The 13,411-nt window shown below is 39.4% G+C and overlaps 1 protein-coding gene across 4 annotated transcripts in view; it reads right to left on the reverse strand.

Moving 5' to 3' along the window:
* The window catches only part of NR6A1 (nuclear receptor subfamily 6 group A member 1), a 228,274-nt gene that overhangs the window by 183,818 nt on the left and 31,045 nt on the right, over nucleotides 1-13,411 (reverse strand). For all 4 annotated transcript variants that reach the window (XR_013443838.1, XM_078061746.1, XM_078061745.1 and 1 more), the window contains exon 2: nucleotides 8,469-8,510. Coding sequence is in view for 3 of the 4 variants with exons in the window: in XM_078061746.1 (XP_077917872.1) it covers nucleotides 8,469-8,510 (42 nt within the window). In the remaining variant the exon portion in view is untranslated. The remainder of the gene's footprint in view (nucleotides 1-8,468; nucleotides 8,511-13,411) is intronic.

The following is a 13,411-nucleotide window of genomic DNA, read 5'->3' on the forward strand; positions in this document are numbered from 1 at the left end:
CACTTTCAGCTTTTTTAAATGAAATAAAGTATAGGTTTGCACAAATCTTTCCCTGTTCTCAAAATGTTACTGCAAATACCGCTTCTATAGAAAGAACAACTGCAGCAACCTATCTAGCTTTGGTTTGTGCTCATTCCTTCTTAGTCATCCATTACAAATCTCCAGACCCAGATGTCCCAGCATTCCCCACACCCACCAGAGATAATGGCAGAGATCCATGACTATCCAAGGACCCAACAACAGCCTTTGAATGCAACTATCTTTTCATCAATTGTAAACAAGTCCTAAACTCTTGGCTCCATAGGGAGTCCTTACCAAGTCAGTATAAACTCTGTAATAGGGGCAGAGGTCAAGGGGATGAGAGCTCAGCCTAAGCTCTGAATCTCATACCACCCCTACCCTGTTCAAAAGAATCCTTATCAGAAAAGAACTCCCCAGCAAAAGGCCACATTCAGGAGACCTGATCTAGCAGTGATCTAGCAGATTCAGCTGGTTTTGGAAGTAGGCTCTTGGAACAGTTATGAATGTGAAATGACTAAATCACTAACCGAGTATTGTGAAGGAAAGGGAACACAAAGGGAAAAACAAGGGAAATTTGTGAATTTATCTTCATTTGTTTCAGGAAAGAACCTGTCTGAAAAATAGTGGAATAACCCTGAACCTGAGCCACAGAAGAAATCTCTTTGGGAACCTATTCCACAAAAGGACTTTGTGTCCAAATCATTCTAATATATGCAAAAGAGCCCAAATGACACTTAGAAAATAGTATATTCTTCTGCATACAAAAAAACCCATTACGTATGTTATAAATCATTATACTGCTTTAACCTCTTCCATTAGCATTTGAGACTTGTCACAGTCAAGAAAACTAGAGACAGGATACAAGAGGAGTTAAACAAATTAAGTCAATCAGAGAAAGACAATTATATTATTTCACTCAGGTGGAATTTAAGAAACAAAACAGGGGCGCCTGGGTGGCTCAGTTGGTTAAGCGACTGCCTTCGGCTCAGGTCATGATCCTGGAGTTCCGGGATCGAGTCCCGCATCGGGCTCCCTGCTCAGCAGGGAGTCTGCTTCTCCCTCTGACCCTCCCCCCTCTCATGTGCTCTCTCTCTCCTCTCATCCTCTCTCAAATAAATAAATAAAATCTTTAAAAAAAAAAAAAAAAAAAAAAAAAAAAGAAAAAAAAAGAAACAAAACAGAGAAGCACAGGGGAAGGGAGGGAAAAATAAAACAAGATGAAATCAGAGAGGGAGACAAACCATAAGAGACTTTTAACCACAGGAAACAAACTGAGGGTTGCTGGAGGGGAGAGGGTGGGGGGATGGGGTAACTGGGTGACGGGTATTAAGGAGGGCACTTGATGTAATGAGCACTGGGTGTCATATGCAACTGATGAATCACTAAACTCTACCTCTGAAACTAATAATACACTATGTTAATTAATTGAATTTTAATAAAATAAAATTTTTTTGAAAAAAAATTATTTAAATATGGCTGATATATAATGTTATATTGGTTTCAATGCACAACATATCGACTTGACAATTCTATACAGTACTCAGTGCTCACCACCATAAGTGTAGTTACCAACTGTTACCATACAAGGTTATTACAATGTTATTGACTATATTCCCTAGGCTGTACTTTTCATCCCTGTGACTTAATTGTTTTATAACTGGAATTTTGTAGCTCTTAATCCCCTTTACCTATTTCATTTATCTTCCCACTCCCTCCTCTTTGGTAATCACGAGTTTGTTCGTATTTATTTTATTTATTTTATTTTATTATGTTATATTAATCACCATACATTACATCATTAGTTCTTGATGTAGTGTTCCATGATTCATTGTTTGCGTATAACAGCCAGTGCTCCATTCAATATGTGCCCTCTTTAATACCCACCACCAGGCTAACCCATCCCCCCATAAAATAAGTTTTTAAAAAACAGCTCTCAAATCTCAGATATTTCTCCACTATATACTTTGGCGTGAGTCTTTTAACCTCTCCAGGCCTCAACATTGTCATCTGTAAGATCAGGATAGTATCTTTTTATTTATTTATTTATTTATTTTAATTTTTTTTTTTTAAAGATTTTATTTATTTGACAGAGAGCACAAGCAGGGGGAGCAGTAGAGGGAGAGGGAGAAGCAGGCTCCCCGCTGAGCAAGGAGCCCGATGCGGGACTCGATCCCAGGACTCTGGGATCATGACCTGAGCCGAAGGCAGCTGCTTAACCAGCTGAGCCACCCAGGCGCCCCTATTTATTTATTTTTAAAGATTTTATTTATTTATTTGACAGAGAGAGACACAGCGAGAGAGGGAATACAAGAGGGGGAGCGGGAGAGGGAGAAGCAGGCTTCACGCTGAGCAGGGAACCCGATGTGGGGTTCTGTGGGGATCGATCCCAGGACCCTGGGATCATGACCTGAGCCGAAGGCAGACGCTTAACGACTGAGCCACCCAGGCGCCCCCAGGATAGTATCTTTTTTTTTTTAAATTTTTTTTATTTATTTTTTTATTTATTTGCGAGAGAGAGAATGAGAGAGAGCACGAGAGGGAGGAGGGTCAGGGGGAGAAGCAGACTCCCTGCTGAGCAGGGAGCCCGACGTGGGACTCGATCCCGGGACTCCAGGATCATGACCCGAGCCGAAGGCAGTCGCTCAACCAACTGAGCCACCCAGGCGCCCGATAGTATCTTTTTTAAACAAAAGTTTTATGAGTGCTTGCATGTGAAGCATTTAGCGTGTAATAAATATTAGTGATGATGATGATGACGATGATGATGATGTTGTAGTAATAGTAGTAGTAGTAGAAGAAGGCACTTATCAAGTTTCGTGTCTGTTTTCCTGATTAAACCAGAGTCCCTCAGGGCATGAACTGTGTCATAGCTTGTCATAACTTGGCACACACATCAAAGAGAAAAAGAGAAGTGGGGAAGGAAGAAAAGAACAACAGACTAGGTATTACAGAGTCAAATTTAAAATTAGATAATTTTATAGGATATAATCCTCATTCCTACTGATAATATGCAAAATGCCTGGAACAGAAGGAATACCCAGTAAATGTTAATTTTCTTTCCTTCCTTGATCTCTAACACCCAGCCTTAAATTCACTCTCTGCAGACCATACTTGGGCTCATATGAAGTGTCTTCTGAGATCAAAAACTGTGACATATAGTTTGACAACTAGGAATGAACCCATTAAGACATGGTACAGAATAATGGAATTTTGGACAGAACCTAGAGGACTCTAGCTGAGAAGCACATTCTTCTTTTATAGTCTGAAGGATCCACAAAAAGTCTCCTTGAGGGGTGCGTGGATGGCTCAGTTGGTTAAAAGGCTGCCTTTGGCTCAGGTCATGATCCCAGGGTCCTGGGATCAAGACCCATATAGGGCTCCCTGCTCAGCGGGGAGCCTGCTCTGCCTGCCACTCCCCCTGCCTGTGTGCATGCTCTCTCTGTGTGTCAAATAAAATCTTAAAAAAAAAAAAAAAACCACAAAATAAAGATTTTATTCATGTGAGAGAGAAAGAGAGAGCACAAGGGGTGGGGAGGAGCAGAGGGAGAGGGAGAAACAGACTCCCCACTGAGCAGGGAGCCCTATGTGGGGCTCGATCTGGGGACTCTGGGATCATGACCTCAGCCAAAGGCAGACGCTTAACTGACTGAGTCACCCAGGCGCTCCCCTCATGTCTCTTTTTAAATGCTCATTTATCTATATCTAGATCCTTGATCAGTAGGGGGAAATATATATATATATGTATATATACGTATATATTTTTTTAGTCTGAGGCAGCAAGAAACCCAAGGATGCAGTGTTTTAAAAACACTAATGGTTAGGTTTTTAATTGTATAAATTTTTTTTCCCCAACATAAGCATGGTACTGACCAAAGAGTACATAATCTGAGTATGTGTTTTAAATAAGTAGAGGGTTAACTTCTTTAGTTTCCTAAGAGGTTAAATAAATGGGCTGGCAGATGGTCACTTGGGAGGTTACCTGCTGCTGGCTGGGGGAAGGGGACCAAAATGCCCTAACAGTCAACCAGATGGTAAAGAACAGTCTTGGCCAAAGTAGTCAGCAATATATGAGCTCTGCTCCTCTGAGGGAATTATTTACTTGAAGCAGTAACTTACACCTGCTAACATCTGGAATGATTTATCTTTGTGTCATTAAGAAACATAGGCTAGTTTAATTGAATAAAGTGCAATTACAACAGCCCATTAATACAGAAAGACCGAGAATTTCAACACTATGTTACACAGCCTAGAATAGCATATACTTAACAGTGTTTATCATTTGCCAAGCATGGTTTTAAATGTAAATAGAAATATATGTGTGTGTATATATTACTTCATTTAATCCTCACAACAGCCCTGTAAAGTAGAAATAAATTTTTATTGTCCCCATTTTGCAGATGAAAACACTGAGGCCCAGAGAGGTTAAATAACTTAGCCAAGATTACAGACCTAGTAAATACTGAAGCCAAAAAGAACCCAAATAATCTTGAGCCAGAGGCCATGCTCTTAATTCAGAAGAGTTTTGGTTTATATGCTAAAGGGTTCATTTGAAATGCAGACAAAAAATTTATACAAAAACATGTTACTGTGGTATTACAGAATGTAGAAAAACCTGGAAACCTAAATGCCCAACAACAGAAGAATGGTTAAATAAATCATGGTAAAGTTATTCCCTTACAATGAATTATCCTGCCATTAAAAATATTTATGAAAAGGGGCGCCTGGGTGGTTCAGTTGGCTAAGCGACTGCCTTTGGCTCAGGTCATGATCTCAGGGTCCTGGGATGGAGCCCCGCATTGGGCTCCCTGCTCGGTGGGAAGCCTGCTTCTCCCTTCCCACTCCCCCTGCTTGTGTTCCCTCTCTTGCTGTCTCTCTGTCAAATAAATAAATAAAATCTTTTTTAAAAAAAATATTTATGAAAAATGTTTCATGACTTGGACCAATGCTCACAATGTAATGATGGGGGGGGAGGGGAGAGACAAGATACAAAGTTGTACATATATTATGATTCCAAATTATGTAAAAAACAAACTCAGACACAAGCTGGAAGGACATAATCTCAAATAAGAAACAATGGTTGTTTCCAGATGGTGGGATCAGGGGTGTTTATATTTTTCTTTTAGTGTTTTCCACAATGAACATGCATTATCCTACTACTATCAGTTTAAACAAAGGCAACTTTTTTCTTTTAATCAAGCTACACCAAGATCTTCAAGCAGTTGGCAAAAATAGCTAAAAAACTTCTAATCTAACTTCCAAGTAGTTACTTTCCTCTGGATGATACCTTTTGAACATCAAACAACATAGTCAGCACATACCAAAAAGAATGCTCATTTTCAACTTTGGAAACTGAATTAAAATATGAGCATTTTCAATTCTGATCAATAATTATTTACAAGAAAAGAAATGGATTTAACTATTTAGAGGCCAAAAACTAAGGAAGTACTTTGCTGAAACAGATAATAAGGAACAAAAGTTTGACTGGAGGAGGAAGAACAGCTGGTGCTAATCCAACTATTTACCCTTTGACCCTCTATCTGGCCAATAACTGAACAGTATCAATTGTTTTCCTGTATTATGTGCTGTTTACAATCCCTGAGAGGCATGAAAGGAATTAATAATTTAGCCTAGAAAGCTGACAGCCTTTATTGGGGAGCTCCTTGTCTGTGGGACAGAAATCAGAGCAAGTAGCTGTCCTAAAGTCATAGGTCCCTTTACTGTTCCTGTTTTATAGCCTAATTGGCCCCCAAACATAAATCAATTATTTCTCCTGTTTTAAGCAACAATGACTTCTATTCTCTAACTTCCCTTGTATCAAGTCAGTCCTTGTTCTCTTGAGTTTTACAACTACACGGTAAACACGATGGTTGAGGAAAAAACTTGGGGAGCAGGGCGGACTGGGGTTATTTGGAAACAGAAGCACAGAAAGGTTATGCTGTTTTGAACTTTTCTTGACCTTTGACTGCCCTTGTCCCTAGCTTATGCTAATGGGCAGGGTACAGAGATGCTTCTTGTAGAAATGAACTTAGCCTGAACCTGTGCCATAACATTGGACTCCAGGAAGCCCAGGAATCATAAGAAGGCAGCCAGAGTGTGAACAGCTGCCCATATTCTAAGCATGGCTACCCATCTGCTCTATCACAGAAAAGGTTGGGGGAAAAAAGCCATTTGAATAAGACAAAATCAAATTTTTCCCTCATCTATGTTCCAACACATCCTACCTGTTGTCCCAAACTTGCTATCTACAACCACTGCCAACCACAATGGGAAATCAGCAACAATGGTATTTCCTGTTCGAAAATAAGCAAGTATGAGCAGCCCTTCCCTATCAAGAATTTGAGGGGTAGAGGAGACACTGGGGCCTCTAAATTCCAAAGAGACATCGGAGAGAAATCCCTATTGTTCTCAATCTAATGGTCATTAAAACATTAACATAGAAAATATTATTCCTTCCCAGTCAGAAGCCATGGAATTTGCAGTATCAACACTCATAACCAACTTAAGACAACGCATACAGTCTGTATCAGTCTTGAGGTCTCCTATCACTTGTTATGGCTGGTCATGCTCATTTGAACCCCAAGATGGCTGAGACAGAGACGATAAATTTTTACATCTGCACGTTTGTTATTATAATAGTATTATAATAATATTGTAAAAGAGAGAGGAATAAAACACTATTAATTTCACCAAGATAAATGGGGATTATCGAGAATATTGCCCACATAAGCTAAGCACACTTTTTAAAAGAAAAGTGATTTTTTTTAGGTGACTCCTATTCTACACTGATATATAAAATTATGATTCAATATCTGTTCTTTCTCATGGAATGGAGAGGTGTGGAAATCACATCTGGCTAGAAATTCTATGCAGAAATGTTAAATGAGTTAGGATTACTTGGCCCAGAAGGAAGAATAATTCAATAATAATCTTAATGAGGGCCTTTCCTGGAAAATGGGCAGGAGCTATTTTCAACTGCTATTAAGTGCAGAAAAGGAGAATAAGTTTGAGTATTATGTACTAAATTAGAGGTTTAAAAAATGCTTTTTCAAGTAATTCCAGACAAGTAAATACTTTCCAATAAACTTAATATGTGAGGACAGGACCCAGACTTACCTGTTTGTGTATCTCTGGAACCTAGAACTAAGCCTGGAGTAGAGACATCATGCAATGTTTTGCAGAGTTCTCAATTATCTTGCACATTTTTTGTGTAGTTCTGTCTGAAAGATTTCAGAGCATTTCAATGTCCTTCCTATGTTAAAAAATCCAAGAAAGGACAGTGACTGAAGAATTTACCTTTTTCCTCCTCCTCCTAAATGAAGGCTATTCGTAAGAGAAGGGCAAAGAGAAAATATTTTGTTCACTCATTGGTACTGGCAGCCTACACTACCTACAAAGCTGACTCTGAACTTTACGATTTCTAGAAAGACAATTCTATTTTCCTGCTGTTTGATAAGCATTATAGGACTTCTTTTGTCTTGCAATTACTAACTACTAGTTAAACAGACATGAATTTTTATACTGTTAAGGTACGTGGGAAAAATATATGAAAAGGTCCACACCCTCAGAGAGCCGATATTAGCTAGGATGGTGAGAAGGTAAACTCTACCGCTTATATCAACAGCAGACTGGTGACAAATAGCCAGTCTCATGACCTTAAAAAGTACTAGAACTAGAAAAAATAACTCTAGATAGTCTCATGAATTCTCAAATCTGAATTATCATTCAACCTTTCGGCATTATAGCAAAACAAGGTCTTTATAACTGGATATTCCCATGTCCTATTTCTAATAGTTATAACCATATCCCAGAATGGTGCATGCCACATTTTGAGAGCAACTGGAAACACTGATGATTAGGATCAAGACAGAGACCTTAAAAGCATCATTTAATTAGACCTTGAAACAGTCACCCTCATAACCGTAACCTTAACCTTAATGTAGATAAAGGTGGTGTAGAAATTAAACTGTGGTGCAAAGGTCATTGAGTATAAATACCTAAACCAAGCATAATCCCTCCTTTAAAAAAATTATGTCCTCCTCCCCAACCCCTCTGTCACCTCAGAAAAAAAAAAAATTATGTCGAACTCAGTCAGTACTTTAGAGAAGTGATTATGAATATATTACATGGCTGTATGTATGCATAAATGAAAGCACAGTTTTTGTTGTTGGTTTCACGGAGGATGGAGAACAGGGAAAGGAGATTAATATTAAATAGAAATTTTTAGCAAACCAATTTTCTACTAAATGATTACATTTCTGACCACTGAATAATGAGAAAAAAAGGAAAGCATAACAAGAAAAGATAGAATGTCCTCCCCATAATTATAAACCAAAGTGAAATAAGATCTGAGTCAATATGACCACCAATGACACCCTCAAGTTATATATTTAAAAGGACACACATGTCTTTTTCTTACTCACGAACACTGGGGAACATTCAGAACTTACTAGTGCCTGGGTCAAGCTCTGGCAATTCATCCTGACAAAAACCTAAAGAGAAAACAATAGGGAAAAAAGATTATAATTCATGAAGTACTCTAAGGTCACTCAAAAATTCAGACTGAGAAGTCAAATTTGGATTTGAATCCTACCTCTATTACATTTAGCTACTTTATATCCCTCCCTGAGCCTCCATTTCATCAACATTATATGAAAAAATGGAAAGAGTAACTGCACTTACCACAAGGCAGTGATGAGGCCTGAGTGAGCATGTCAATATTAGTTGGAATAAAAATTCATAGAAAGATTACAATTTACTAAATACCTGACATGCTCTACTTAATGTTATCAATTATTTTCCAAAAGAAAGCAAAATATACAAAATATGAACTTACGAAAAATATCAACAGGGTAATTTTACTTAAAATTTTCACAAATGCTGAAAATTTTACCTACACACACAAATGGAAGCAATTTTCCATTAGTAAGTATGCAGTTCAGGTTGGAATAAATACCTCTCAAAGCCCATTTCAGGCCCAAAAAGTCTGAGCTATATCTGTCTGACTGGTGTGTAGCTATCACACTGAGGAGAAAAATCAAGCACAGTGAAGAGCAAACATACTGTAGGTGTTCTATATGTAACTGATAACTCTCTCCAGTTTGCTTTCTATTCATCCTCAGCTTAAATATTTCCTCAGAAAAGCTTCTCTTGCCTCCTATACCCTTGTCTCCTACACAAGGTCAAAGTACCCTATTATAATTATCTATAACACTTTGTGCACTCATCAACAAGAAATTACTTGCTCAATGTCTAACTCCACTATGAGACTATTCTACAGAAGAAGGGACCTGGCCTGTCTTGTTCACAACTATATCCAAATTATCTCACAAGCCTAGCACAAAGCTGTTCAATAAACATCAACTATAATATCTCAATGGTCAATTCAAAAATAATGGAGCAGGGGCTCCTGGGTGGCTGTCAGTTAAGCGTCCAACTCTGGATCTCAGCTCAGCTATTGATCTCAGGGTTGTGAGTTCAAGCCCCTCATTGGGTTCCACACTGAGCATGGAACCTACTTAAAAAAAACAAAAGGAGCAGAACTAGAACTAGAAACGAGAGCATTTTCTTTTTTTCTTCTTCTTTTTATTTTTTTCCTTTTTTTCCTACCCCCTATGAGAGCATTTTCTGTCATCGTATCTAGGCCATCATAAGCCAGACCAGCCACTGGGAGTCATGTGGAAAAGAGGTATTCAAACAGCAGGGACACCATTTAAGCACCACAACTTTTAAAGTCTTCTATAGTCCTGTTTGGGTCACACCATTCACTAAACATGCCACATCTCTTCTTGCCTACCTGTGCTTCCTCCTTCTCCTCCCTCCACTTGGTAAAGAACTATTCATCCTTCAAGATCCAGCTCAAATATCAACCACCACTATGAAACATGGAAAACACGAGAGGCCCATCCTGCATTCACGAAAGGATAAAAGAATAATTTTTTAAAAGATATTTATTTATTCATTTGAGAGAGAGAGAGTAAGAGAGAGCGCATGTGCGCAAGCAGAGGGGTAGGGGTTGGGGGGAGCAGGGGAGAGGGACAAGCAGATTTCCATGCTGAGCGCAGAGCCCAACATGGGCTTGATCCCAGGACCCCGAGATCATGACCTGAGCCAAAACCAGGAATCAGACACCCAACCGACTGAGCCACCTAGGCCCCCCAGGAACAATTTCAGTAACTGCCTCCTCCACGAGATAGTGAGCTCTTCAAGGTTAGGAACCATGCCCCACCATTTGCAAGGCTGCTTCTATGCCCAGAACAGTTGCCAATACATTATGGAAGGTGCTCAAATGCAGGAAGAACTAAACAGAAAACACAACCCTACCTCTACATCATAGTCACAGAATTAGAAAATCTAAGCCTAGCACAAAAACTGTGTGGAAGGTCTGAATAAGGGAATCGGACCTGGGACAGCAGTTTGGAAGCTGTAAAAGCGGCTAAGATGCCTGAGAAGGCTCACCTCAAAGTAACTTCAAAGCGTTTCTACATACATGAAGGTGATGGGAATCAGAAAAGTTGTAGAGAGGGGTGCCTGGGTGGCTCAGTCGGTTGGGTGTCTGCCTTCGGCTCAGGTCATGATCCCGGGGTCCTGGGATCGAGCCCCACATTGGGCTCCCTGCTTAGTGGAGAGTCTGCTTCTCCCTGTCTCTCTGCCTCTGCCTCTCCCCCCAGCTTGCACTCTCTCTCAATTTCTGTCAAATAAATAAATAAAATCTTAAAAAAAAGAAAAGAAAAAGAAAAGTTGTAGAGAGATGCAAGGCAATAAGGCTATAACTTAGCATTACACATGGGTTCAATACAGGACATCCTGCCAGAAGTGAAACTGAGAATAAGTATTTACTTAATATAAACTGACTCGAAAACAGGAGAAAAGCATGGGAGGGCAGGGTAGTATAATGGGAAAGTTAGGTCTCTCCTAAGTTCTTTTGATTTAGTGATATGACTTTAGGCAAGACATTCCCTATGCTGGACCTCAGATTCTGAATCTTAAATGAACTATACTAGCAGTCTCAAGAAAGGACAAAACTTAATGCATTTGCTGAAAACAATATTCTGAACTCAAAGTAACTAGATCAAACACAAATAGAGGGTCAAAAAAACAAAGAAAATACTAACAAAAATCATTAAAGTGGCTATCTACTGCTTTTATCTGCGTAGCAATCATTCCCCCCATTCTTCTGTTAATGGCATCATGATTTTTCTTTGGAGACTTATCCCTTCTACACATTCAGTCCATATGACCCAAGGAGGATTGCCCCTAGCCCTGCTATAAATTGGGATTAACAACAGGATCTACTTTATAGGTCTGTTAAAAGAAATAAATGAGGGGCGCCTGGGTGGCTCAGATGGTTAAGCATCTGCCTTCTGCCTAGGTCATGATCCCGGGGTCCTGGGATCGAGCCCCACATTGGGCTCTGCACTGGCGGGGAGTCTGCTTGAGGATTCTCTCCCCCTCTCCTTCTGCCCTTCCCCCTGCTTGTGCACACGCACTTTCTCTCCCCGCTCCAAATGAATCAATAAAATCTTTTAAAAAATAAAACAAGATAAATAAATAAAGGCTTTTACAGTACTTGACAAAGTCAGAGCTCAACATATGTGAGCTACTACTAAGCAATCATTAGGGTCCATCCAATCCAGTGCTGTGTCCGTGGTAGCAAAGAGCAGAACCACTGACCCATTCATGACTTCATCCTCAAAGCCCTGGGATGGAACCGTAATGTCACTTTAGTTACTTTTTTTTTTTTTTTGCTGTGATTCTTGAACCTTTTAATATTTTGAGCTTGTAAAGTGCTTGATGCAGCAATTCCAGATACATGCTACCCCCTGAGGAAAGGAGGAGTCTTTCTATCTGTCCTAAAACAAATTCCTCCAATGGTCACAAGGATTATGGATGTCAGTAATTGTATCTACATTCCCTCCATCCAGCCCTGAGACCACTGGCTAATAATGTTGTCTCTGGTTTTGCAGATCATCACTAGTGCAGGAGGCCTGAGGAGATACGTGAAACAATGTTAATCCTACCTCCTGACAACAAGTCAATGGAATGAATGGCTGCATCTGGCTACCATTCTCAGAGTCTTGCCCACATTCTCAATAACCAGATCTAGCTAGCAAAATGATTTTTAGCTAGAAGAATCCAAATCACTGCTGGAAATAACCCCAATATATGTTCAATGCATTCAACACAACAGCAAAGGATATCAGAGTTTTCAGTAAAAAAAAGATTCCTAAGTCACATAAATACATGAACATACCCCCCAAAACCATCTGCCTCACAAAATATAACACAGTAAACAAATTTAGGAAATGTTCTGAGAAATCCAAGGCCTTTGGCTACTGACTTGTTTTAAAAAGGGACAAGAAACAGATCGGTTCCTAAGACAGTATGAATCACCAAGTCAGTGTGCTCACAGCAATCTGAAATTTAGGGCAAAGCTTATATTGACTTACCATAGGTCTGAGTTAGAGTTGGATTCAAATCCCGGATTTGCCGCTCTTTTTATTTAATTTACTACCCTAGGCCTATTTCCTGAGGATAAAAATAATCCTCCTGTTCAACTGTCATGAGATTTGGTGAATATCCATAAATTACCTACTTCGTGGCAAGTAATCATCAATAAATGGCTCTAAGTCTAGGAATTTTCTTTTATACAAAGGAAGATCCAGTTGACAAGCTTTTCTCCAACAGGCATTTAGCGAAAAGAAAAAGATCAGTGACTCCTCAATCTGACTGGCTACAAAGACAAATTATAAAGTTACTGATCTTTTTCTTTAGTTACCATTTTGAGGATAAAATCATGTATTTACCACAACAGGATCCTAAATAAACTATCAGTATCCATTTTTATCCAAATGTGAACAAATAAAAGCTATGGGTAATGCCAGTAAATAAACTGAAGCGTGAAATTGTAGTCAATTTTAATCTATGATGTGTCTTTTACAAAATCAAGTTAAATATTCTAGGAATGTTTTGATTTAATATGACTGCATGTCAGTCACTCAGTCTATTCTGAAGCCTCCGCAGCACAAGGCAAAATTAAGGTGAGGCTCTTAAAAGGCAAAATTCTACAACTCTAACCAAACATCACATCTTTCCCCAAAACAGGAAACATGTATATCCTTCATGATCTGCCTACCACTTCAACTTTTATCTCTTGCTTCTCATCCCATCCAACAGAGTACATTCCAGCCACATGGTACTATACTGTAGCTCCCTAAATTCAACATCCTCTTTACCTTTAGTCTCCATTCCTTTGCACACAGTTTTCTCCACCTGAGCCTGCTCTTACCATTATGATGTCAGGGCTCAGGTCAGGTCTCCAATCCTTTCCCCTCTTTCTCCCACACCCACTCAAGTCCAAGTTAGGCACTAGAGACACAATGACTGAATCTAT

The sequence above is a fragment of the Halichoerus grypus genome, chromosome 14 (genome assembly GCF_964656455.1).
Source record: "Halichoerus grypus chromosome 14, mHalGry1.hap1.1, whole genome shotgun sequence".
Taxonomy (NCBI): domain Eukaryota; kingdom Metazoa; phylum Chordata; class Mammalia; order Carnivora; family Phocidae; genus Halichoerus; species Halichoerus grypus.